The following is a 24864-nucleotide window of genomic DNA, read 5'->3' as shown; positions in this document are numbered from 1 at the left end:
TGACAGCCCTACAGGAGAGAAGAGGAGAAAGAGAATGGAGAGAAACTCCCCCAAGCGAGCCTTTGATCTGCTCATATAAAATACACAGCTCACAAACATGCCATGGAGATGAAAGGAACTAATGACAATCTTTATTAACAGAAAGTCACAAGAAACTGTGGAAACCGGGGGGGCAGCCATTAGGAAACTATATACAATCAATATACAATGTCTTCCAATTTATCAAAGTGAGCAGAAAGTTCAGAGAAGCAACTTCAGGCAGGAGAAAGTCCAGGCAGGCACACCTATCTACTGGAAAAGATTATCACAGTAGGAACCTAAATTCTTTTTCTAGTGTAATAGGGATGGAATGCTGAACCAAAAAATGTACCTAAGCAGTCCCTGAAACCTTGGGTGGGAGAGAAGGCTGCCCTCAAAACTGAGGCTCCAAAGGAGAAGCCCTCCTGAGCCACCATGTTCACCATATAAAAAGCAGCTACTTATTGCAACTAGTGCTATCCAGGGACAGCAGGCAGATATTGTCACATGTGGGCGATATCATTCATGAAGTCTGATATGGACAGTGGTAGAGCATATTGTCACTTTAAACTTTTAGCAAAGCTTCAAGACTGCCCGCACCAAGCATGCATGAAGCCGGCTTGTAAGGTCGTCAGTTTTATGCCCAAGTAAAGAAGCCAACTAGGCGAGGAAGGCGCGTTATGAGAATATCTGCCTGTTGTCCCTGGATAACACTTGTTACAGTAAGTAACTGTGCTTTATCCTTACACAAGCAGGCAGCATATTCTCACATGTGGGACTCCCTAGCTTTAGCAAAGGGATGGAGGGAAAGTTGGCCTCTAAGGAAACAAAACGCTTGTTGCCTTTTAAGAAAATCAGGTATACTGGATGATATGAGGAGGAGGAGGAGGCAAGGGAAAGAAATAAAGACTAAGCAGAAGAATCCCATCTTCAACAAGAGGAAAAAAGGAAGAACACAGGGAAGACTATATGAATGGAGGATGTAAAATAATAGACAACCTATTAGCGGCAGGAGAATCCAAGCAGAGGCAAGGGAGATGTCATAAAGATTCAAGAAGAAAAGAATAGATAGATCCTGGCAAAAATACATATATGGAAGACCAGACCAAAAAGAGCAGTTACTTGAAACCCATCATGTCTCAGGCAGACAGATAGCATGGTTCCTGTTGAATAAAATAGAGTCACTAAACTGTTCAAAGTTGTTAAAATGCATGCGGATCATGAAAAATTGCAGGCAGATCTTAGGAAATTGGAAGACTGGGAGGGTCATAAAAAAAAATCTAAGTTCCCTTTTGGCCTAAGGCCCTAGACGTTCAAAGTAAGCAGCAGGGAAATGGCCATTCTTTAAAAAAACATTCAAAATGTTTTCTTTTAAGAATGGCTTACCTGTAAATTCAAGGAGTTTAATCGCCCAGACAGCCACTATGTCTACCTTTAAGCCCAAGTCCCACACACCCAAAATAAGACCTTTTAGGCGTGGGAGGGACAAGTCCTTCCCCTAAAAGCACAATTCTCTAACCAGCAACTGTCAAAAGTGCAGGTTAGAGAATCGTGGAACCATCCACCCCCAAACGATCGCGGCAGGAGGGATGCCCAATCCCTCCTGCCGTGATCTCGAACCCTCCCGCAAGCATCGGGGCAAGAGAGATGCCCAAACCCTCCCAAAATCTTCACCGGCAAGAGGGATACCCATGACTCCCCCCCCCAAAGGTTGCCTACCCGGACTGTCCAAAGCCACCCCCACTGGACTACCCAAGGATACCCCCATTCGAGTCCCTCCACCCTAGAGGAGCCTAGGGGATCTGGCCAATCAGAATCTTAGACCACTCCGAGTGCATCCCAGAATGTACTGGGAGACAGGCCTAGATTCTGGTTAGCCCAGGTGTCTGGGCCAATCAGGGCCTTAGGCCCTTGAAAGGCAGGCCCGCCATTCCAGAGAAGGCGGGACTACTGGCCAGACGCAGGCAGGAGCCAACCGGCCAACCATCTAAAATAGATTAGAGGGAGTCTGAGTTGGGGGGGGGGGTCCAGGTGGGCAACCTTTGGGGAGGTTTGCAGCAGGAGGGATTGGGCATCCCTTCTGCTGGGGAAGATTGCGGAAGGGTTCGGGGGATCGGGACAGGACATCTCTCCTGCCGAGGAAGATTGCAGGAGAGTTCGGAAAAAATGGCTGTAACGCCACTGTAGGATCACAAAAACCAGTGACTGTATGATTTTGGGAGTGGGAGAACAAGGCTATAACATATTATACCTACAAAAACATCAAATTCAGACAACCCCCTCCCCCCCCCGAACTGCTTTGTGTTGTGGGTTGACAGCCCTACTTACAGACCAGACGCTAGGAAGATATGCTGCATCCTGCCACAGCATCTCTCATAGTAGCTGGGAATAGGAGAGGACCTCTGCCACATGAAAACTGCCTCTTCTGACTCTTCAGCTGCCAGTCATGCCACAACCGTATGCACTCTGAAGAAACACAATTGGTACCTATATAGCCTGCACTAGCACTTCTAATCAAGTCAAGGAGTGAGTAAACAGAAGGGGAACCCCCCGAGCTCCACAGTTCAAACAGGCTGGCTGAGCAGGTTTCGCAGGATCTATCTGTCAGCTGCAAACCAAAGTCTGCACCTCTCACGGAGGCTAGGTGGTCACTGGAGCTGAACAGCAACACAAAACAAAACCCTGAGAAAAACCTCAAAAAATACTTGAAAAATAAAAAAGACTGAGCAGATCAAGGTTGCTTCTGTAGACTTGCTTGCAGAAGAAATAACCAACTGGGGGCAGCAGAGTACAAGGAGGTGCTGAAAACATTGATCAGTAAGTATCTCCTGCAACAGACCCTTGGTTCAGCATACCATTCCTATTGCACTGGAATCTATATATTTTTATGCTGGTCTATTTTAGGGATGCAAAAAGACCAGAGAAGGAACAACCAAAAGTACTTTAAATACCTTTTTAAACTTAAGTGGCGCTCAGAATCCAAGATGGAATGAAAAAACTCGATGTGGGGTACAAATCCCTAAAGAGCTTCTTACAGAATCTATCACTGCACCATTTTGGAGTAAAAGGTAATTAAATGTGCTTGTTGAAAAACGCTCATAAATAATTTAATGTCCATATAGTGAAAAAAATGTCCAGTTTATATGTGAATTCAAAAAAATGTGAGTTCAAAAAGACTTAACTTAAATGTTCAGTCAGCGTTGACCCGGCGAGGTTCTGACGCGTTTCGCCCGACAGGCTTCCTCAGAGAACCCGCTAAGCTGCCAATGAACTACGAATTGAAATATGTCCTGATCCGAAGGAAAGTTTTTTTCATTTCCTGTGACGTCAAAACGTCAAAAAACTTTCCTTCGGATCAGGACATATTTCAATTCGTAGTTCATTGGCAGCTTAGCGGGTTCTCTGAGGAAGCCTGTCAGGCGAAACGCGTCAGAACCTCGCCGGGTCAACGCTGACTGAACATTTAAGTTAAGTCTTTTTGAACTCACATTTTTTTGAATTCACGTATAAACTGGACATTTTTTTCACTATATGGACATTAAATTATTTATGAGCGTTTTTCAACAAGCACATTTAATTACCTTTTACTCCAAAATGGTGCAATGATAGATTCTGTAAGAAGCTCTTTAGGGGTTTGTACCCCACATCGAGTTTTTTCATTCCATCTTGGATTCTGAGCGCCACTTAAGTTTAAAAAGGTATTTAAAGTACTTTTGGTTGTTCCTTCTCTGGTCTTTTTGCATTTTACGCAATTTTGGGAACACATTCTTATTTTGAATATTACCCAGTTGTTTGTATTGGTCTATTTTAGGGAACAGATTTCTTTGCAACATATTGCTTGAACTCATACAACAAGAAAGTCTCTTGTTTATTTCTTGGTGGAAGCTATTATAATTATCAAATCGTAATCGAGACAGGAGGATAAAAATTGGCTTGCACAATGTCACAAAGAATCAGTGATAGAGGACATCTGTAGACAGAGTTCACCACTCTAACAACAGACTAAACAAAAATGAAGTACTCTAACTTGAAAGCAAAAACACCTAGCAATTAAAACATAATATGACACTGTTTAACTTTCTTGACAACTTTTCAAATACCTGACCATCAGACTAATTTTTGATTTAGCACATAAACGATCAAAGCATGAGCATCAATATTTAAGGAAATTATTCTAATTGGTGAGAGGAACTTTGAAAAAGTTTCAAAATCATAACCCACATTTGATATTTCATAATCATTCTCATATATCTCTCTTTATTTTAAAAACTTCAGTGCAATTCAGTGGAAAAAAAAATCACTTTTGATTGTTACTTTATAGGCTGGAAATGTTTGTTTGCATGGATGTGCAAGTAACCAACATGGGATAATTTAGCTAATCCTTGGGGAAAGCTTTCAAGCAAATCACTTAATTTCAGCAGCAGGATCAATTCACCACAATCAGTGGCCCCACTATGGATACAAATGCAGAAGAGAAGCAAATGATATGTTACATAGACTAGAGTGCATAAGAATTAGATATGAAAATGGAATCACCAATTTGTTTTCAATGAAACAAAAGTATTTGATCAATATCCTCTTTTTTATTCCCATTCTGAAGTAACACTGAAAATAGTGTTTAAGTAAAGAGCACATGTATTGGAGTGCTATTACAGGAAAATGTTAGTTATTTAGTGGAATAATACATTATAATACTTTTCACAACTTAATGAGAACAAAACCAGAAATTATTTTATATTTAACCAGGCACATTTTTTATAGTTTGGTTCAAAGACAAAGAAAACTTTCATAATAAATTTTGTTTTCCTTATTTTTTAAGATCACTATCAACACCAGTTGGCGAGGAATTAAAGGGAGCATGATTTCAATTGTACAAGGATGCAGTAAGCCTACAAAAACCTGCTCATTCAACAAAAATCTTGTTGTCTTCAGGTATTAAAAAAATTATAATAAAGTACAATACCCTGCTGATGCCAGGTTTTCACTGGAGTAAGCTAAAATGAACCACTGCTACATATTAGTTTCCAGTAACATTTCCTGTTTTCAGCACACTGCTCATAAACATGCAACTCACTATAAAACACAGAACACTAGGTTCTCGGGAACAGGTAAAGAAAAGGACACTGCATCAATAAAATTTCTTTTTTTTTTTTCCTTTTGGATTAACTTTACATAACAATAAGAACTGCAATTTTCATAATATTTTATATTTAAGATTTCATATTATAATGCAATAATAATTTCAATTCTTTCTCAGTAATGTTCTAGGGAAATATCTACACAAGTTAACATTCTAGATTAAAAACAAAAGAATTTTATTGATACAGTAGATTAATAAAAATCAATAGGTGTGATAAAATAGGAAAAAAATACTTCAAGACACTGTTTAATAAAACACTTTTAAAATAAAAATTATGTAAAAGGGTTTTTTGTTTTGTTTTCATTCTTTTTCCCCAAAGCCACTGAAAGACCAGAAAACTCTGGCACCAATACTGAGGAGTAACAATGACTTATAACACAGTGACTTTCACAACCCTCATTTTCCATATATTATCCTATTCAACACCTGTAAAATCAGAATAATTTAGCACCTCTGAAGACAAATGGGTACCTAGAAGTAAACATGAAGATTAAATACAAAGAGGGGAAAAGACCACTTGACTTTGCAAGGAATCTATGGCAACAGAATAGGGCACTGTTTAACTGATACTTTTTCACAGTAAAATGCCACAGAAGGTACAAATACAAACACTGACAGATATTGCTTAAGATCCATTCCAACAGATTTTTACCCTTATTTTTAAAACATATCCAAGATATGATTGGGTACTGTCTGTTTAAAGCTGCAAGATAAAAGCTATACAAGCATTTCTGAAACATTAAAAAAGTACTATTTACAGGTCTCTTTAGTTCATAGGTCTACACAGCCAGTGGACATTACAATTCACAACTTGAAAAAAAACCAGCTAATGAAATCAATTTGTGTGGCTAAAGCTTGTGACCCAGGGGCTGCAAATGCAGGGGTAGTAAATGCAAATGATTTGCTTTTATTTTTTTTGTTTGTTTTTTCTTCTGCACCGACAGCTTCATTCTGCCAAAAGCTTTCCAACAAAAGTGATCTCCATGTCTTCATGTGGTAGAATGGCACTTCCAGGTTTGCTCACGGTCTGTCTCTTTTTGAGATTTTGCGCCGTACCTGTTGGGTTATGATTCTGTTAGTTTACAGATTTCTGTAAAGCTACTGTACATTGTGGACATATGCTAATGGCTATGGCAAGGCAAACTATTTCATATTACTTCTCTCAAATCCAGATTTTTTCCATTAAAAATGCTGATGGGCTTCAAGACCACAGAAAATTCCTTTCAAAATTAAGAAAAATGTGGATCTATTTTAAATAGAAGTGCTGTAATTGAGTGAAATAGCATGAAGGTAATGTGGTACATGTAACCCGTTATGACCCTTTCATAAAGACAGCTCACTACTGTGAACAAATTAAAAATCATATGCATACGTGATTACACAACACTGTTTCATGAAGTCAACATGAATATGGACAGTACCATAACAAATATTATATTCCTCGCTGAACATAAAGTAGCTGATGAGTAGAAATTTGACAGTCTAGGAACACAAGAAGCTAAAGGCATTAAGATTTATTTAGTTCCACTAATATCACTTACACTTACCAGAAGCATTCTTCCATATTCCTTTAATGAAAAAGTTGTGTGTAAGCAATGAATCTACTGTATAAATGAGTTGAAAGATGAACTGTGTCTACAGTCTATAGCACATGTGTCAATCCCAAGGCCTGCGGGCTGAATCCGGCTCGCCTGGCCATTTTATGTGGCCTGCGGTGTGATGTGGCATTTTCATTGCCGCCCCCGGTGTTATCTTCTGGCCGGCTCCCTCCTCCTCACTGCAGTATGCATAAAGCCGCGGACAGCAGCTTCTACACGCGTCCTGCGCCTGAACCGGAAACCTTCTCTCTGACATTGCAATGTCAGAGGAAATGCTTCCGGATGAGGCACGGGATGCATGAGGAGCCACCACCCGTGGCTTTGTGTATACTGCAGCAGTGAGGAGGAGGGAGCCAGGCAGAAGATAACATCGGGGGCCTGCGACTTAGCCTGCATTTTGGATTTCGGCCCCTTAACGTGACTGAGTTTGACACCCCTGATTTATAGTATTAGAATCATAGTATTTGTCTCTTTCTTTCAACTATGTCCCTCCCTCTAGCCAAATATGTGATTGGCATTCAAATGTTTTAAACAAATTTATATAGGGTATAACATGACTAAGTCTCTGATTTTGTGTAGTTTAGGGTATATCAACGAACTTTCAAATAAAATCTTATCTGTTGCGCATTTGGATTTTCCAGTTCAGAATGTTTTTTTCTTTTTTAATCTTCTTTAAAAGATCTCCTATATGGGCACTGGTGATCCTCTAGACCAGCTGTAGCAACACTGGCTTTCTATGAGGCATAGATGACCAAGAACCTGTCTATCTTCATCCTAAAGCACATATAATTTTACCATCATTGAACTTCAGATTGTCTATTTGGAATTAAAAATCTCCCATTATTAATCATATTTTGTAAATGAGAAAACATAATGGCATGTGCTATGAAATTACACTCCTCAAACATCTTATTCTTCAGTCATGTAGCTTTCAGCTAGCATTTTGCAATTCAAACCATGCCCAAAATGACAAATCATGTCTTTTCCCCTTTCCCTTTGTAGTTGTAGATTTTTTTTTTTTTGATGAATCAATGGAAAAACAGCCATGCCTCTGAAAATCAGGGCTGAAATGCAAGTTATAATCAAATAATTTTCAAAATACTGCTACTGTTGCAGCCAAGAGGGATAACCTAATTTGATCATATTGGTTCATGCTTTTGTCATAATCTTATTTTGATTACTGTAATAGCCTCTACTGTGGTCTTCCAAATATCAGTTGCAACACCTTCGGCTCGTCCAAAGCTTGGTTATTGATGAATTTGAAGTCATTTGAACATAGCACCCCAATTTTGACTGTGCTTCATTGTTTGCTTGTTGAGTTCTAGATACAATTTAGGATTCTTTGTTAAGTATTTCAAACTCTATTTTTTGAAGTGTTAGAATATCTGAAGTCATTAAGATGATTTTATGAGTCATCTTTGGATTCGAGTTGATTGCAACAGTTTCTCCTTTAAATTCCAAGCAAGTCAAATTGCAATCCATCTTATTTTTTTTTTAGTGTATGGCCCTAAATTGTGGATTGTGCTGCTTGTGGACTTATTATGCCTGGAGAAATTCTACCCCTCCATTAAAAGGTGGCTGAAAGCCTAGTTTTATATCAAGCCTCTTCGGTGGTTTATAGATTTTAGGATGTAAGCTTTGGCTACTTCGATTTTAGGGTTGGGAGAAGAGGGATGGGGATTCTCCAGAGACAAGCAGGGGAAATGCAGACACACTTACTGGTGAAGTCCTCTGACTGAGCCTGTGTGCCGGTGCTCTCCCCTAGGTATTGTAAGCTTTATTAAAAAAAAAAAAAAAAAAAACCCCAAAAACTTACTGAGCATGTGTGGACACCTTGCCTCCTGAGCTCCACCCCCTAGTTAGTCAGTTTTTTCTTTCACCAGGCTCCTCACAGGTTGCAGCTCTCCCCTAAGAACATAAGAAGTTGCCTCCGCTGAGGCAGACCAGAGGTCCATCTCGCCCAGAGGTCTGCTCTCGCGGCGGCCCATCAGGCCCACTGCCTGAACAGTGGTCTCTGACTAATTTTACCATTTACCTCTAATCCTATCCCTATAACCTTACCTCTACTCTTATCTGTACCCCTCAATCCCTTTGTCCTCCAGGTACCTGTCCAGACCTTCTTTGAAGCCCTGTAGCGTGCTTCTACTTATCACATCCTCCGTTAGCGCGTTCCATGTATCCACCACCCTCTGGGTGAAAAAGAACTTCCTGGCATTTGTTCTAAACCTTTCCCCTCTCAATTTCACTGAGTGCCCCCTTGTACTTGAGGTTCCCCATAGTTTGAAAAATCTGTCCCTGTCCACTTTTTCTATGCCCTTCATGATCTTGAAGGTTTCTATCATGTCTCCTCTAAGTCGTCGCTTTTCCAGCGAGAAAAGCCCCAGCTTTTTCAGTCTGTCAGTATATGAGAGGTCCCCCATACCCTTTATTAGCTTAGTTGCTCTTCTCTGGACTCTCTCAAGTACCGCCATGTCCTTCTTGAGGTACGGCGACCCTCTCCTTACCTCTTCAGCAAAAAAACTTGACTTAGTAGAAATACTGTAGACCATTTGTTTATTTGTTAAAAAAAAAAAAAGAAAGGACACTTCAAAGAGTGTCACTGAATTTTTTCTCTCTCTTCAGACTTAAAAAAAAATATATATATTGGAGGAAAGACAAAGCCGATATCTTTTTGCTTAATGGCAAACTGCTTGCTGTTTTTAATATGGCAGTTGCTATGGCCATGAAAACTCTTTCTTTATTGATGGAAAGCTGCTACTCCACAGCGGCACTTCGTGTATGGAGGCCTCGCACAGGCACCGTTTCTGTCTCACAGTCCTCTCCTGCCCCCATAAAGGATTCTGCAGGTAAACTTTTAAATTCTTCTCAGTCAAAACTTAGAACTAAACAGCCAGTCTCTCTAGCCCAAATTACAGACAACCTCATATCTCTTAAATTGTTCTCTATGCCTCAATTACTACCAACAGTTTTTCCAAAGGCACAAAGTTCAATGCATAAAGTAATAAAATTTTCTTGCTTTTACAAAATTTTATGAGAGATAGTGCTGCACTACTACATCAACCCCCTCTCTCTCCTTCCACCTCAGTGGATATTCAACAGTACCCTGACTGTATTAACCAGTGTCCTTCTCAGGACTTTCAGTGCCCAGAACCTCTCTCAAATCCACTGGATCTTGCTTGGTCTTCTCGTACATCTCTCTGACCCTCTCCTCAACAGCAAACATCTACCAATGAATGGTATGATTAATCTGAATTTGCTACTTTGGATACAGAGCCTCCTTCCCAAGCGCAGCCATTATCGGAAGAATATTCTTATCCCAAATTCCTGCAGAAGGTTTCTACTCTTTTAAGTCTTAAGCAGACTGTTATGCCAGTGGATAAAGCACAGTTACTTATTGTTACAGATATTAACCGGGATAGCAGGCAGATATTATCACATGTGGGTGATGTCATGAAAAGTGAACTGTCACAAAGTTTTAAGAAACTTCGCAACTGCCTGCACCATGCATGTGCGAGTGCCTTCCCACCTGACGTAGGCGTTTGGTAGATCAGCAAGCTAAGAAACCAACCCAGGGGTAGGGGTGGGAGGGATATGAGAATATCTGCTTGCTGTCCCCGGATAATACCTGTTATGGTAAGTAACTGTTCTTTATCCTAGCACAAGAAGGCAGGATATTCTCACATGTGGGACTCTCTAGCTTTTGCTACCTGCAAGTCTATTGAGTTGCAGCTGGACAGAAATACGATGCCGTCAGTCCTTTCAAGGATTACGTGTTTTTAAAAATAAGGTTCTCTGTATTTATGTATCATTACATCCCGGACCCCTGAGGAAAGAATGTTTTCCGAAACACAGACCGTGTTGGGTCCTGTGTACTCATACAAGAGAACCATTTTTTTCTGGAATGCAACATTGAATTTCTTCTAATAAAGACTAGACTTACACACCTTGCACATCATATCTGCAGTTTTTCTCCTTGCTTTGGCCATTTGACTTTTCACTGCAGAGCCGTTGGATTGTTGTTGTTTTTTGTTTTGGACTCCCTAGCTGAACATAATGGGATGGAGGGAGAGTTGGCTATTAAGAAGAAAATAAATTTTGTTAATACAGCTTGGCCGAAATAACCATCTTGTCTGGAATAGGATTATAGACAGTAGTGAGATGTGAATGTGCGAATTGAGGACCAAGTAGCTGCTTTGCAAATTTCATCAATAGGAGTGAAATGTAAAAAAAGCTACTGATGCTACCATAGCTCGGACTTTGTGTTCTGTAACACGTCCTCCGAGCTGCAGCCCAGCCTGAGCATAGCAAAAGGAAATACAAGCCGCTAGCCACGTGAAAATAGTTCTTTTGGTTACAAGCTTGCCCAATTTGTTAGGATCAAATGAGATGAACAGTTGAGATAATGTCCTGTGTAGCTTAGTTCTGTGTATGTAGTAAGTCAAAGCACAGTTCAAAGTGTGAAGAGCTATTTCTCCGGGATGAGCACGAGGCTTTGGGAAGAAAACTGGTAGCACAATGGATTGATTGAGATTAAATTTGTGACCACTTTTGGGAGAAATTTAGGACGAGTGCGTAGGACCACCTTGTCATGATGGAATACTGTGAACGGTAGGTCTGACACCAAGGCTTGGAGTTCACTCACTCAACGAGCAGAGGTGAGAGAAAATCAAGAAAACCACTTTCCTAGTGAGAAACTTGAAATGAGTAGCAGTCAAATGGTGGTTTCATCCATCAGAGTGGCTAATACTATATTAAGATCCCAGACAAATGAAAGCGGCTAAAGTGGAGGTTTAGAATTGAAAAGTCCCTTCATAAACCTGGAAACAAGAGGATGAAAGGCCAGAGATTTATTGTTGACAGGAACACGAAAAGCACTAATAGCACTGAGGTGAACTCTGACCAAAGTAGTTTTTAGTTCAAAATAAGAAAGATGGAGAAGTTAATCCAATACCGATGATAGAGAAAGATGTAGCATCTTGTTGTTGGCTAGTATACCACGTCCTGAAATGTGTCCACTTCTGCTGGTAACGTTGCTGAGTAGAAGGTTTTTTGGAAGCAGCAGTAATGGCTTGTACAGCTACTGAGAGATTAGGCCAAAAAGTACTAAGCTGTGAGGTATAGCGATTTCAGATTGGGATGTAAAAGAGATCCTTGACTCTGAGTGAGCAGAGATGGAAAGATTTGTAAGGGAATTGGATCCTTGGTACTCAGTTGAAGTAGATGTTCCAGATGTTCGGGGGGGGGGGGGGGGAAGATACTGCTCAAAATCAACTAAAATCAGTTAAAATATATTTTGACTAGTTAAAATATATTCTGACTAGTTAAAGTATATTTAATAGTATTTAATAGTATATTTAAAATAAAAGGACATTTAGAAGTTGTAGTTTTTAACACACTATTCGCCAACATTGAATTTTGGTAGAGGCGGCATCCAAATTTATCCATCGTGCAACCCTCATGCCCCAGTAGTGTGAACACATAAATTCTGGTACTAGATGACTTCTTAAGAGTCAACTTCACCAACAGCGATTGATGATGCAGCTTCGGTTTATCAAATCCCAGGCAGGAAATTATTCCATAAAGAGTCATTTTTCTCGAGGCAGCTGTAACCAAAAGGGAATTTTCCAAATTACGATACAAGGCCTCCTTGAGTAGATTATGTAAGGGCAATTTGAGAAGCTCCTTAGGTGGCTCATCATAATCTAAGGCATTCAACAGTTCTGCTCTGGGTTGTGTCAGCTTCCAGCTTGACAGGCAGGGCCTTCTCCAATTATCTGATGTATTTCGTGAAAAACAGACCTTCAGGGTGAGACCACCGTCTTGGGGAGGAGGAGATGGATCTGATGGTATACCATATGATTCTGGTGCAGAGACAGAGAGCTCACATGGTCAGAATGGTGATGTGAAAGGTCAGAGTCTGCCACAGGCACTCCAGGTGATTCTCTATATGAAGAAAAACAAGGAGAGTGACGAGTAGTATGAGACTATGGTCCGCGATACCGATCCAATGACATGAAGAAGAGAACCGATGAGAAGTTCTCTTACCCCTGGAAACATGGGAATGATGCAATATTGATCAACAGTGTCTAGAACCAGATCTCAATGAAGAACGTCAATGTCTTGAAGAGAACAACGATGCCTTGAGGCAGAACGGTGATGCTTTGATGTAGAACTTCACTGTGAAGCTGAAGATTGATACTTGGACGGTGAGCATCGATGTCTACTGGTGGATCAGTGCGAAGTAGATCGACATCTCAATAAGGATCTCGTTGGTATCTTGTGACCTTGAGGTGCTATGCTGAGGATGGGTTGGTTCTGAGGGAGTCAATTTTGACAGCGGTGTTCCATGCAACTTGGAACATGTCACCAAACTTTCTCTTAAAGAACTCATTAACTGGCTCCCTGAGGAACTGTACTGGTACACTTGGCATGGCAGGGTGTCTAGGGGTGGGTGACCTCAACGAGAATGCATGCTCTGAAGGAGATACCACTTGTGGAGATGGAGAGCGGTGACGTTGCTTCTTAGCCTACATCGAGGGACTCGATGTCAAGGTCTACAATGTTGGCTGGGAAGAGGATGGCTTCTTAGCTGGCTTCCCTGATGCCGGGATGTCATCAGATGTTGATGCTGGTACCGCAGGTTCCACATGTTTACCAGTGTTCACAGTCAAATCAAAGAGTTTTTCCTGTTGGATGCGGCGGGCTTTTAGTGAATGCTTCTGCAAGGTGGAACAGTGCAGGCAGGAGTACACACAATTTTCAGGGCCCAAACAGTACAAACACCAGCTATGGGGGTCGGTTATGGAAATAGGCCACTGGAACCAATAGCACTTTTTAAACACCATCAATGGTTTTGACATGGATGGGAATATAGCGTTGGCAAAATTAAACTCAATGATTGATTTTTAACAGAGGAAAACAGACGACTGTAAAAACAGTCGAAAAACAACTCATGATGGCAATCAAAAAGCCCTTACAAGGGCAAACGCCCACTTGAGAGAAATGAAAATAATACTTTTTTTTTTTTAAAGTAAAGAAAACAGTTTTAAATAAAAAAACTAATGGCTATAAGCTGAAAAATAATATTAATAAGAGGTCGAAAGCACACTAACCGGACGACGTCCAGGACATAATAAGGTACTGTAAGCCTAAGTCGGGCAGGAAGGCACTCGCGCATGTGCGGTGCGGGCAGTTGCAAAGTTTCTTAAAACTTAAAGTGACAGTTCACTTTTCATACTGTCCGTACCAGGCTCCATGGATGACACCACCCACATGCGAGAATATGTTGCCTGCTTGTCCTAGGATAAAAAGGATTTTCAAGTAATCCTTAAGTCTTGCCAAACTCCTTCAAAAGGATTTATTTCACTCCCAGTGCATCAAATACTCCAAGATCTACAGCTTGCTAACTGGCAGAAGCCCCAATTAGTTTTCACTGCTTCCAGGTGACTACAGCTAAAATACAGGGTTGAAAAGGTGCCTGGGCATGATTTACAACAGCTACCACATTACTCCATGGTATCAGAATCAGCCATTCATAAATCTAAATCCTCAAATTTTCAATACAATTCACCTCCAGGGAAAAATTATAGTTTCCTGGATTCTATCGGACGCAAAGTTTATCAGGGCTCCATGCTCACATCAAAAATCATGGCCCATCAATTTCAAATTCTACATTTTCAATACTCCATTTTACAATTGGACACTGCCTCTTCTGAGGAAATTCCTAGTCTTCAGATGGCATTACAAGAGTCCACTTACCATTTAATAAAAACTGTGACATGAGTTCTAGAATTGCTGCATTGCCATTTCAGTTTGACGCACAGCCTGGCTCAAAGCCTCAGACCTTAGAATGTCTATTCATGGCAGGTTGGCAGATGCCCCATGTCTGGGAGATAGTCTTTTTGGTGAAAAAGTGAAAGCTATGGTTTCACAGCTCATGAAGGATTACACAACCAAGTGCGAGCTCTCAGCACATTTCCAGGATCTGTCCCAGCATTTCACAGATCTTGCACTGCTTTGTCTTATCGTAGATCATACCATCAACAATATCATCCCCAGAGGCATTTTACTCCTTATACCAGAGCCACTCCTTTGACATCCCAATCTTCCTCATTTGCTCAGAAATAACGTTCAAGAGACTGCAAGCAGCCTTCAGGTACTCAACTCTCCCCGCTTAAACCTGCTCCTAGATTTTGACCCTCTACCTGTGTGTGTATTGGGGGGGGGAGGGGGGCTAACCCATTTTTTTCTCAGCATGGCAAAAAAATCATCACAGACAATTAGGTTCTAACTATCATTTCTCAAGGATACTCCCTCAACTTCCTTCCTCACCACCCCCATACTCATCTTCCTACACCATTCCGCATCATCACATTCCTCAGCTGGCAGAAGAGATCTCCCTGATGTTACAGAACATTATCAAGGAGGTTCCCAAACCGCATTACCAGGGATTCTATTCCAGATTTTTCCTCATTCTCAAGATGACACAAGGTCTTCGACCTTTACTCGACCTTCGTCTCTTAAATGCTTACCTCAAAACAGAGAAATTCCAGATCATTTCACTTCCACCAATACTTCCACGTCTCAGAAAAGACGATTGGTTAGCCACCTTGGACCTCAAAGATGCATATACTCGCATCCCCATTCATCCTTCCCACTAGAAATTTCTACAATTTATGTTCCTCAACAATCATTACCAGTACAAAGTTCTACCTTTCGGCCTATCAGCAGCACCACGAGTGTTCACAAAGTGTTTAGCGGTGGTAGCAACCGAAATGAAAAGACACAACCACGTGGTGTTTCCTTACCTAGACTGGCTCCTAGTAGCACACTCCAGGGATTAGTTGCTTCTCACCATTCAAATCAAAGTGCATTCTCTGCAAGTGTTGGCTTTCATAATCAATTTCAACAAGTCAAAGCTCCAACCAGTTCATTGTCTCGCATATATCAGGGCACAACTCGACACTGTCACTGCAAAGGCCTATCTTCCAGAAGAACGTCATCAAACAATCTCTCTAGCAAACCAGATAAGACAATCTCATGCTCTTCCAGTGCGCCGAATTCTGCGCCTCTTAGGTCACATGGTCAGTTCCCTTGCTTTGGTACCATATGCAAAGCTGCACATGCGATCCCTACAATGGCATCTCAAGCTGAATTGGACTCAGTGAACTCAATCATTGGCAACCTCAATTCCTCTACCACCCAGTGTCAAAGCATCCCTCTCCTGTTTACTCTCCATCCCTTCAACGAGGATGGCAATTCCAGTCTCCACCACCTCTACTCACCATTACCACAGATTCCTCAAACAAAGGTTGGGGAACGCATGTCAATCACCTCCAGATTCAAGGTCAGTGGTCAGAAGTAGAACTACACCTTCACATAAATCATTTGGAACTTCGAGCAATTAATTATGCTCTTTGAGTATTCAGGCCTTGGATACGCAACACGCTTCTACTTATCCGAACAGACAACCAAGTAGCAATGTTCTAGCTGAACAAGTAAGCCTACCGTCAAGCGGTATGAATTCCAGGGAAGATGAACATCATTGCAGATTTCTTCAGCTACAAACTCGATCCTCATGAGTGGATTTTAAATTCAGTAGTAGTACAACACATTTTTCAACAATGGGGCACCCCTGCAACAGACCTTTTTGTTTCCGCAGTCAATGCTCAGTGCACCAAGTATTGCTCCCTATTGTCCTGCCCCTCATGCAATCGCAAGTGACGCTTTTTTCAATCCCATGAAATCTCACTCTGCTGTATGCCTTCTCTCCAATTCCACTGATTTCCAAAGTTCTTCAGAAGGTCATCAGAGACAGCACTCAGATGGATTCTTATTTGCTCAATGGCCCAGGCAAATCTGGTATCCTATACTCCTGGACCTTCTCAAAGCTCCTCCACTTCCTTTAAAGGATTATCTATCTCTTCTCTCCCAACAGAATGGTCGCATGTTACATCCCAATCTTCGCAGCCTCAGTCTCACAGCATAGAAATTGAATGAACAATCCTTACTGACATCCCAGTCTTTTCATCAGTAAAAACGGTTCTTCTTGCAGCCAGACACTCATCAACAAGGAAGTCACTTAAGTAGAAATGTTTCTCTATCTGAGCACACTTCCAAGCTCAAGATCGTTTTTGCTGCCCAATCAATCACATTTTAGCATACTTGCTGCATTTCCCTTGCTTGTCTCTGGAGAAAGCAAAGTTGCTCACCTGTAACAGGGGTTCTCCGTAGACAGCAGGGGAATGCAGCCACACTTGCCTGCCCTCCATCTGCACAATAACATTTGCTGTTTAAGCTAGTAACATAACTGACTAACCAGGGGGTGGAGTTCAGGAGGCAAGATGTCCACACATACTCAGTAAGTTAAAAAAAAAAAACCAACCACAAAAAAACTTACTATACCTATGGGAGAGCACCGGCACAGTCAGAGGACTTCACCAGCAAGTATGGCTGCATTCTCTTGTTGTCTATGGAGAACCCCTGTTACAGGTAAACAACTTTGCTTTTTGGTTTGTACTAAGCTTCAGGCTCCTTTTGCTGAAATGTGTTATGTAAAATTATTATACAGTAAAACCTTGGTTTGCGAGCATAAAATGTTCTGGAAGCATGCTTATAATCCAAAGCACTCATATATCAAAGCAAATTTTCCCATAGGAAATAATTGAAACTGAGATGATTCATTCTAAAACCCAAAAACTTTAAACAAAATACTGTGTTGCTGTGTGCGTTTGTGTCGCACTTATATTGTTCTCAGTTGTGATGCTTGTGCTGTGTTAAGCTGTGCTCAGCGATGTAACATGAGTACGTTATGCATACTTGTTCATGGTGCACGTCGATGTGTTTGTATTGCAAGACGACGCTTGTTGATCAAGTTAAAATTTTAATAAACGTTTTGCTCATCTTGCAAAACACTTGTACACTAAGTTACTCGTAATCCAAGGTTTTACAATATATAAAAACTAAGATTCTCAGAATCTTTTATGTTTAGTTTATTTCTCTCTCTGATTTCTTATATTTAGACCGGAAGAGGCAATGGCAAACCACCCTGTCAGGAAATCGTCACTCAAGTGGCAACACCTGTAACTCATTCGTGGCTTGGTATTTGGGAACAAAGGACTTCCTATACCTTTCACCTTTGCAAAGAATGTCCTAACTTTAAATTTATTCTATATCAAATACAAAACATAAAATACATACATTAAGAGTGCTTCCTTGATCATCATCTTCCAGAGGAATGTCATCATTAAGAGGACTACACTGAGCCATGTCTTCATCAGATTCATTTTCTTTACTTGCTACTTGTTTGTAACGTCCAGAGCGGCTGCATTATAAAACAAAAAAAATATGCCTCATCTAAAGTCAGAAATGATAATATATTTCAAAATCAGGACCCACTTCCTAGTGTAGAGCACTGGGGTCAAAGGTGTTTTTATTTACAACATTGTGCTAATTATGATTGTTTTTAACTTATTTAGAGCAAGCATAAGCTTCCCACACTACTTTTTAATGTGCCCCAATTCCAATGATGAATGTCCAAAGAAAAGGGAAATAAATGTGCAAATACTAAGTCAATTCACACAATCATAAGCACAAATAGGCCTCAAGGAAAGAGACAGAGCACATTTTATTGACCCAACATGGCCCATATTTCAGCCAAAGCCTGCATCAGGGTCATTTCTGCTCATTGATAAAGTGTATCTCCTTCTCACTCATGCTAGATACGAAGTCTCATACTAGTGATGTAGGAAAAATACCTTATCGTTTTTGTTAGTAATTACTGATGCCACATCCAGTTGATAGACAATGCTGCTTTGTTCCAAGTAGTGAAAAACACTTATCAATGAGCAGAAAAACCCTGAAGCAGGCTTCTGCAGAACATGGGCCATGTCAGTTCAATAAAAAGTGTTTTACATCCCTTTCTTTGAAGCCTGTTAGTGCTTCCGATTATGCCAATTCCAATGACATCATTGTAGCATCACTGGAATACATAGAATGGCTGTGGGAACACATGAGATTTTATGGTGTTTTTAAGCCGTTTTAAGCAGCAATTTTAATTTTTAGTAATTTTAGGTGGGCACATCTTTGAGTAAACTGACTGCCTAACTGCAACTCAAGAATGGGCAAACAACAAACTCTGCCTGAATCTAAGCAAAACAGATATTCTTTGGGTTCCTAACACAAATTGGCAGATACCTGACTTCAAAATATATTTGGGGAAGTATGACCTCCCCCTAAAATCACAGGTCAAAAATCTCAGGATACTACTAGACTCCTCACTCACTCTGAATGTGCAAATTCAAACAACCTTTAAAAATTGCCTCTCATGTAGTTCTATAGTGATTTATATCAAGCAGACCCAGAATCAACGGAGGTAGAGATAGAGGGTTATTTGAAATTGGTTCCATTGGAGACTCTTTCGGAGGGGGAAACGGCCTCGCTTTCCAGGCCCATAACAACTAGCGAGGTGGAAGAAGTTATCGGTTCTCTCTCCTTGAATACCGCCCCGGGGTTGGACAGGTTTACCAAAAATTTTATAAAGCGTTCCAGCAGCTATTAATTCCGTTGTTGGTAAGAGTATACAATGGGCTAGAACGAACAACACCTGCTTCCCCAGACTTGGAGAAGAGCGGCAATGACTCTCATAAACAGGAGAAAGACCCAGAAAATTGTGCGGCCTATTAACCCATCTCATTGCTCAATACCAACTATAAAATCTTCATGAAAATTTTAGCTGAAATTGCACAGCTACATGACTACATTGGTACATAAAGATCAAGTGGGCTTTATTTCCCAAAGACAGCTATTTGATAATATTAAAACAGCTCTTCATTTAATTTGGTTTGACCATAGGGAGGGCTCCACTGTGGTGATACTGTCTCTCGATGCAAAAAAACACTCAACAGGGTGGGCTGGATCCATGTTTTCAAAGTGCTTCGAAAAATGGGCATTAGCCAGAGATATTATCAGTGGCTACAGCTGATCTATAAAGCCCCTCTGTCCTGTTCAAAAATTAATGAAACCTTGCTGCCCCCTATCAGCTTAGCACGAGGGACGCATCAAGGGTGTGCCCTTTCCCCTTTGCTTTTCGCATTATTGATGGAGCCTCTAGCAAGCCATATTCAGCACCAGGCAGATAGTCAAGGGATCCAAATAGTGCTTTATGCAGATGATATTCTGCTCCTTTTGTGGAATCCAGAGATATCTTTACCGAATGTGATCAGGGAGCTCAGGGAATTTGGTAAACTATCAGGATTAAGGTGAATATGGCAAAATTTGAAATGTGACTTTGGATGATAGGCTGGTTTGTCAATTACAGGCTAGTTTCCCCTTTACATGGGCGTCAAAGTTAATCAAATATCTGGGCATTAACTTTACTGCAGACCATAAGCAATTATATAAAATAAATTATCCAGAGCGTTTACACAAGCTGTTTGCTGAATTGGAACAATGGGAAGGGTTGAATCTCAGCTGGATAGGTCATATTTTCGTGCAAGGGAGGTCTCAGGATCTGACAAGTATAATAAAATGTCATTGGCATATACTGATAATTTAAATTCTATGTTAGCTATAGAGATGCCCTTGATGGAAGTGGATTGTCCTATAACAGATAGTAATGGCTCTAAGGCTAAATTAAATAAAAGTGGGGACATGGGACATCCTTGTCTTGTGCCCCTGTGAAGAGTAAAGGGAGAAGCAACATCATCATTAACTATTAATTTGACAACAGGGTTATTGTATAGTAAGGAAATCATATCAAGAAATTCTTTAAGGAAACCAAAATGATCAAGAACACAAAATAAGTATCTCTACTCTACCCTGTCAAAAGCCTTTCAGCATCAAAAGAGGCTACAATCAAGGGAGGTTGACTAGACAGGGCAGAGTGGAGAACATGACTAAGTAATCTGGTGTTATCCGCTCCATATCTTCCTTTTAGAAACCTGACTTGGTCCCTATGGATTAAACATGACATAATCTTTTCCAATCTAAACACAAGGATCTTAAAGATCTTATAGTCCAGGTTCAATAATGATATTGGACGACAGTTCTCTACGAGATAAGCATCTCTGTTCGGCTTTGGAAACATGATGATATTAGCTTCATGAAAACGATGGAGGTTATCCGGAGAAGAGATGAAACCGGTAATAAGCAAGGAGATGTAGGGGTCAGTAGTGAAGAGAATGATTTATAAAATTCTGATGATAGGCCATCTGGGCCCGGCACTTTCGCTGAGGTCATGGAGAAAATGGCTTTAGTGATTTCATCAGTAGAGATGGGTTGCTGTAGAGATTGACATTGAGTCAGTTACAGACGGTAAGTTGATGGAGAGTAAAAATTTTGCAATATGATGTTCTGAGTAGGGTATTTCCAAAGTATATAAGGATTCATAAAAAAATATGGAAATCCTCCAGAATGTCTCGAGTGGATGTATGGAGTGCTCCAGAGGGAGATGTTATATGAGACACTCTGTGTTTCGTTCTGCGGCCTTTAAGGTAAAAGGCCAGCAGATGACCAGCTTTGTTGGAGTGAGCGTAATACATGGTAGATTGTCTGAATAAAGAGGAGGACGCAGAGTTGCTAAATATCTCATTGTATTGAAATTTAAGACGCTGCAAAGTTTTGTATAAGTTGGGATCGAATTTATCATATAGTTGAGCTTCATAAGAATGTATGTCCAGTTCTAGACAATGTAGGTCAGCTTTTTTTTTTTTTTTTTTTTTAAATAGAATGTTGAATAACTAATGGTTTCACCCCTCAACCAAGATTTGTAGGCTTCCCATAATATGGAGTAGTCAGTAACTGAATTTTGGTTATTAGAAAAAAATATTTTAGATTCACGATGAAGATGGGAGAGAAATTCCTCAGTCTCTAAAATTTTGTTGTAGACTTGGAGGTCCAGTTAAGGGAACATGAAATGGCAGCATGATCCGAGATTGTGATATTGTGAATCTTGGCAGTAGTGGTCACGTTCAATATGTCCTTGGATCCTAGAATATAGTCAATTCTGGAGTACGTTTTGTGAGGTGCGGAGTAGAATGTAAAATCTTTCATGGTGGGGTGAAGAATCTTCCACATGTCAGACCAGCCATAATTATCCATCAAGCTAAGGAGGGTAGATCTAGAACGAAGTTTGGAAGGACGGCATGAAGATGATCTATCAATGAAGGGGTCAATAGGGAAGTTGAAATCTCCTGCAATGATAGTATGTTCAGATAGAGAGGAGCTATTCATAGTGTGGAAGGAGTGGAAGAAATCTGAATTATCAGAATTGGGAGCATATATATTTAGCAGGTTGAGTGGTAAGCCATCAATAGTACCCTCAATATAAGACCAGCGTCCAGTAGGATCATATTTGTGAAGGGTTAGTTGAAAATTGAGGGATCTGTTGATAAGGAGGATGGTGCCATTTTTTTTTTTTTTTACCATTGGCCGGGGCTGCATAGCAATGCTGGACCCAGCCACCGGCCAGTTTCTGAGCTTCTGCCAGAGTAAGGTGTGATTCCTGAATCAAACAGATGTCAGCATTAAGATGTTTGAAATACTGAAGGATCTTCTTCCGTTTAACAGGGTTGGAAATACCTTTAACATTCAGAGAGACAAGATTAATCTTAGTCGATACACAGATTCGGAAAGCAAAATGGCGGCAGCGTGGTAACAGCTTTTAAGTTGTGCTCCGTCAGTCCTTACAATTATTACCTTACTACCTCAGATTTGTAGTCTGCCGAAGATGCCACATGCCAACGTAAGGGTTTTGTCTAGATCAGGGGTGTCCAATGTCGGTCCTCGAGGGCCGCAATCCAGTTGGGTTTTCAGGATTTCCCCAATGAATATGCATGAGATCTATTAGCATACAATGAAAGCAGTGCATGCAAATAGACCTCATGTATATTCATTGGGGAAATCCTGAAAATCCGACTGGATTGCGGCCCTCGAGGACCGACATTGGACACCCCTGGTCTAGATGGACCCTCCCGCACTGGGACAGAAGTCGATGGAACACTTCCTTACAAGCACTCCGACCAATAATGAAGGGGGAAGGAACCCCAACGATAGCTCCGATGGAAGAAGCCACCAGAGCTGTGGGACTTGTTATCTCGCTCTCCCCTCCAGCAACCCGACTGCCACCTATCCCGGTGTCAGCAGACGTTGAGAATGAGATCTCTGAGGACCTGACGTGTCCGACGGCTCCAAGCAGAGGAGGGCCTCACGCTAGCTTGAGCACCGGAGAATCAACAGCGGCAGGAGTGGATGATATCCACTCCTCAAAGGTGACTTTAGACGGCATTTGGCGAGTGCTCCAGAAGTTAGAAGCTGCCTCTACCAAATCTGCCAGTGAGATCTCAACGATAGTGAGTAAATTGGATGACCTTACAGTCTCTGTGCGTAATATTCAATCTGATACTAACACAAAGTTTGACCAAGTTAATAAAGAAATTGCTTTTCTTCAAAATTTTTACTAAAGAAAGACTTTTCCTCCAAAGGAAAATTGAACAACTTGAAAATTATAACCGAAGACTTAATCTTAGAATTTTGAATTTTCTTAAATCTTCAGTTACCTCTCCATTAGACATGTTTAAAAAATACCTCGTTGAAAATTTAAAATTTCCTCAGGACTCAATTCCACCTATAAATAGGATATATTATCTTCCTAAGAAAGTTGGTTCTTCATTACAAGACGCACAGGCTGCTGGATCAAAACCTTTGGATTTAAATAACTTAACTGATATTTTAGAAAACTCCCTGGAAGAAATAGAATATTGGGGTACTTTGATAATATCATTTGTTTTTGAACAAGACCTTAATGCTATACTTCCGACATGTTCAGAGTTTATTCCTGGGTCAGAGAATCTGGATATTCCCTGACGTTACAAAATCTACTCAAGATCGGAGGAAATTGTTCTTACTTATGAGAGAAGAAGTTAAAACCCTGGGAGCTACTTTTGTATTAAGTTACCCCTGTAAATGTCTAGTAAGATACACTGGAATTAAATATGTTTTTTTTTTCCTTCCTGAGCACCTTCGAATCTTCTTGGATTGCTGTAGGGTTGCAAAAATTAGGGCCATGAAAGCACGTTAAGCCATTTCTTTTGGTATGTGTGATTTTTCTTAAGACCTCCTTGTCTTTTCTTAAATTGCTTCTCCATACATTTTTGAGGGCTAATTAAGAGTTTACGATTATGATTAACTGTTATATATAATTCTCAAGGATTCCTAAATTGTGATTAGTTTTAGCTTTGAATTCTTTATAATCTTGGGATTTTTTTTTCTTTTATGATATACTCTGTATTACTGTAACAAGTAGATTCTTGTGATTTCATTTGAAAAAAATAAATAAATATATTAAAAAAAGATTAATCTTAAGTCATTAGGAATCATAAAATGAGATGGGTCCAAAAGATATGGAATGAATACTATTAATGATTCATATTGCCCAGGTAGATATGGGTAAGCCAAGCTCCAGCATATGAAAAACCAGAAGTATGAGAGAAGCTCCATGGGAAGAAAAATGAAAAAGGGAGAAATACAAAAAGAAAAACAAGGAAGATCCATGATTGCACCAAACATGTAGAGTAGGAAAACAGAAAACCAGTGATGGGGGGTCGCATGCCGACAAAACGCGCCCAGCATACAGCTCCTCAGTCTTCAAAAAACAGTCAGAAAAACCGAGTACTGATCAACCCATAAAGGAGTACAGAAAAGATATCATGTCAGGTCACAGGTGTTGTCATCTAGAAATTTCTGTAAATCTTTAGGATCTTCAAAAGGTCTTGGTAGTGTTGCGTTAGGTTCTCCTCATTTTGGCCGGATAGAAAAGGCTATATTGTGCGCCGATGCTTTTAAGATGTGAGTGCATTGAGAGAAAAGTTTTCCTTTTTTGAACAGATGATTTTGACAAGTCTGGAACAAATAGGATTTTTTTTGCTATCTACCATCAAGGAAGATTTTGTTTTTGCAGCTTGTAAAATTTACAGTGTTTGCTGCTAATGAAGGATTTTCATGACTATTGGCCTCGAACTTGAACTGGGAAGGAGGGCCAAAGGGCACTCTGTGCGCTCGTTCGATCTCCAGTAGCGGAGTGAATTGGATAGCCAAAATTTTGGGAAGAAA

At 40.5% G+C, this 24864-nt stretch overlaps 1 protein-coding gene across 2 annotated transcripts in view; it reads right to left on the bottom strand.

Moving 5' to 3' along the window:
- Window positions 1–5109: 5109 nt before the first annotated feature.
- The window catches only part of PDS5B (PDS5 cohesin associated factor B), a 376109-nt gene continuing 356354 nt past the window's right edge, over window positions 5110–24864 (bottom strand). For both annotated transcript variants that reach the window (XM_033948529.1, XM_033948531.1), the window contains exons 34-35: window positions 17956–18079; window positions 5110–6214 (exon numbers count right to left, since the gene is read on the bottom strand). In XM_033948529.1, the coding sequence (XP_033804420.1) occupies window positions 6179–6214; window positions 17956–18079 (160 nt within the window). In that variant the 3' untranslated portion in view covers window positions 5110–6178. The remainder of the gene's footprint in view (window positions 6215–17955; window positions 18080–24864) is intronic.

The sequence above is a fragment of the Geotrypetes seraphini genome, chromosome 6 (genome assembly GCF_902459505.1).
Source record: "Geotrypetes seraphini chromosome 6, aGeoSer1.1, whole genome shotgun sequence".
Lineage (NCBI taxonomy): Eukaryota > Metazoa > Chordata > Amphibia > Gymnophiona > Dermophiidae > Geotrypetes > Geotrypetes seraphini.
The sequence above is the reverse complement of the archived record's forward strand: the minus strand, read 5'-3'. Positions and strand labels throughout refer to the sequence as shown.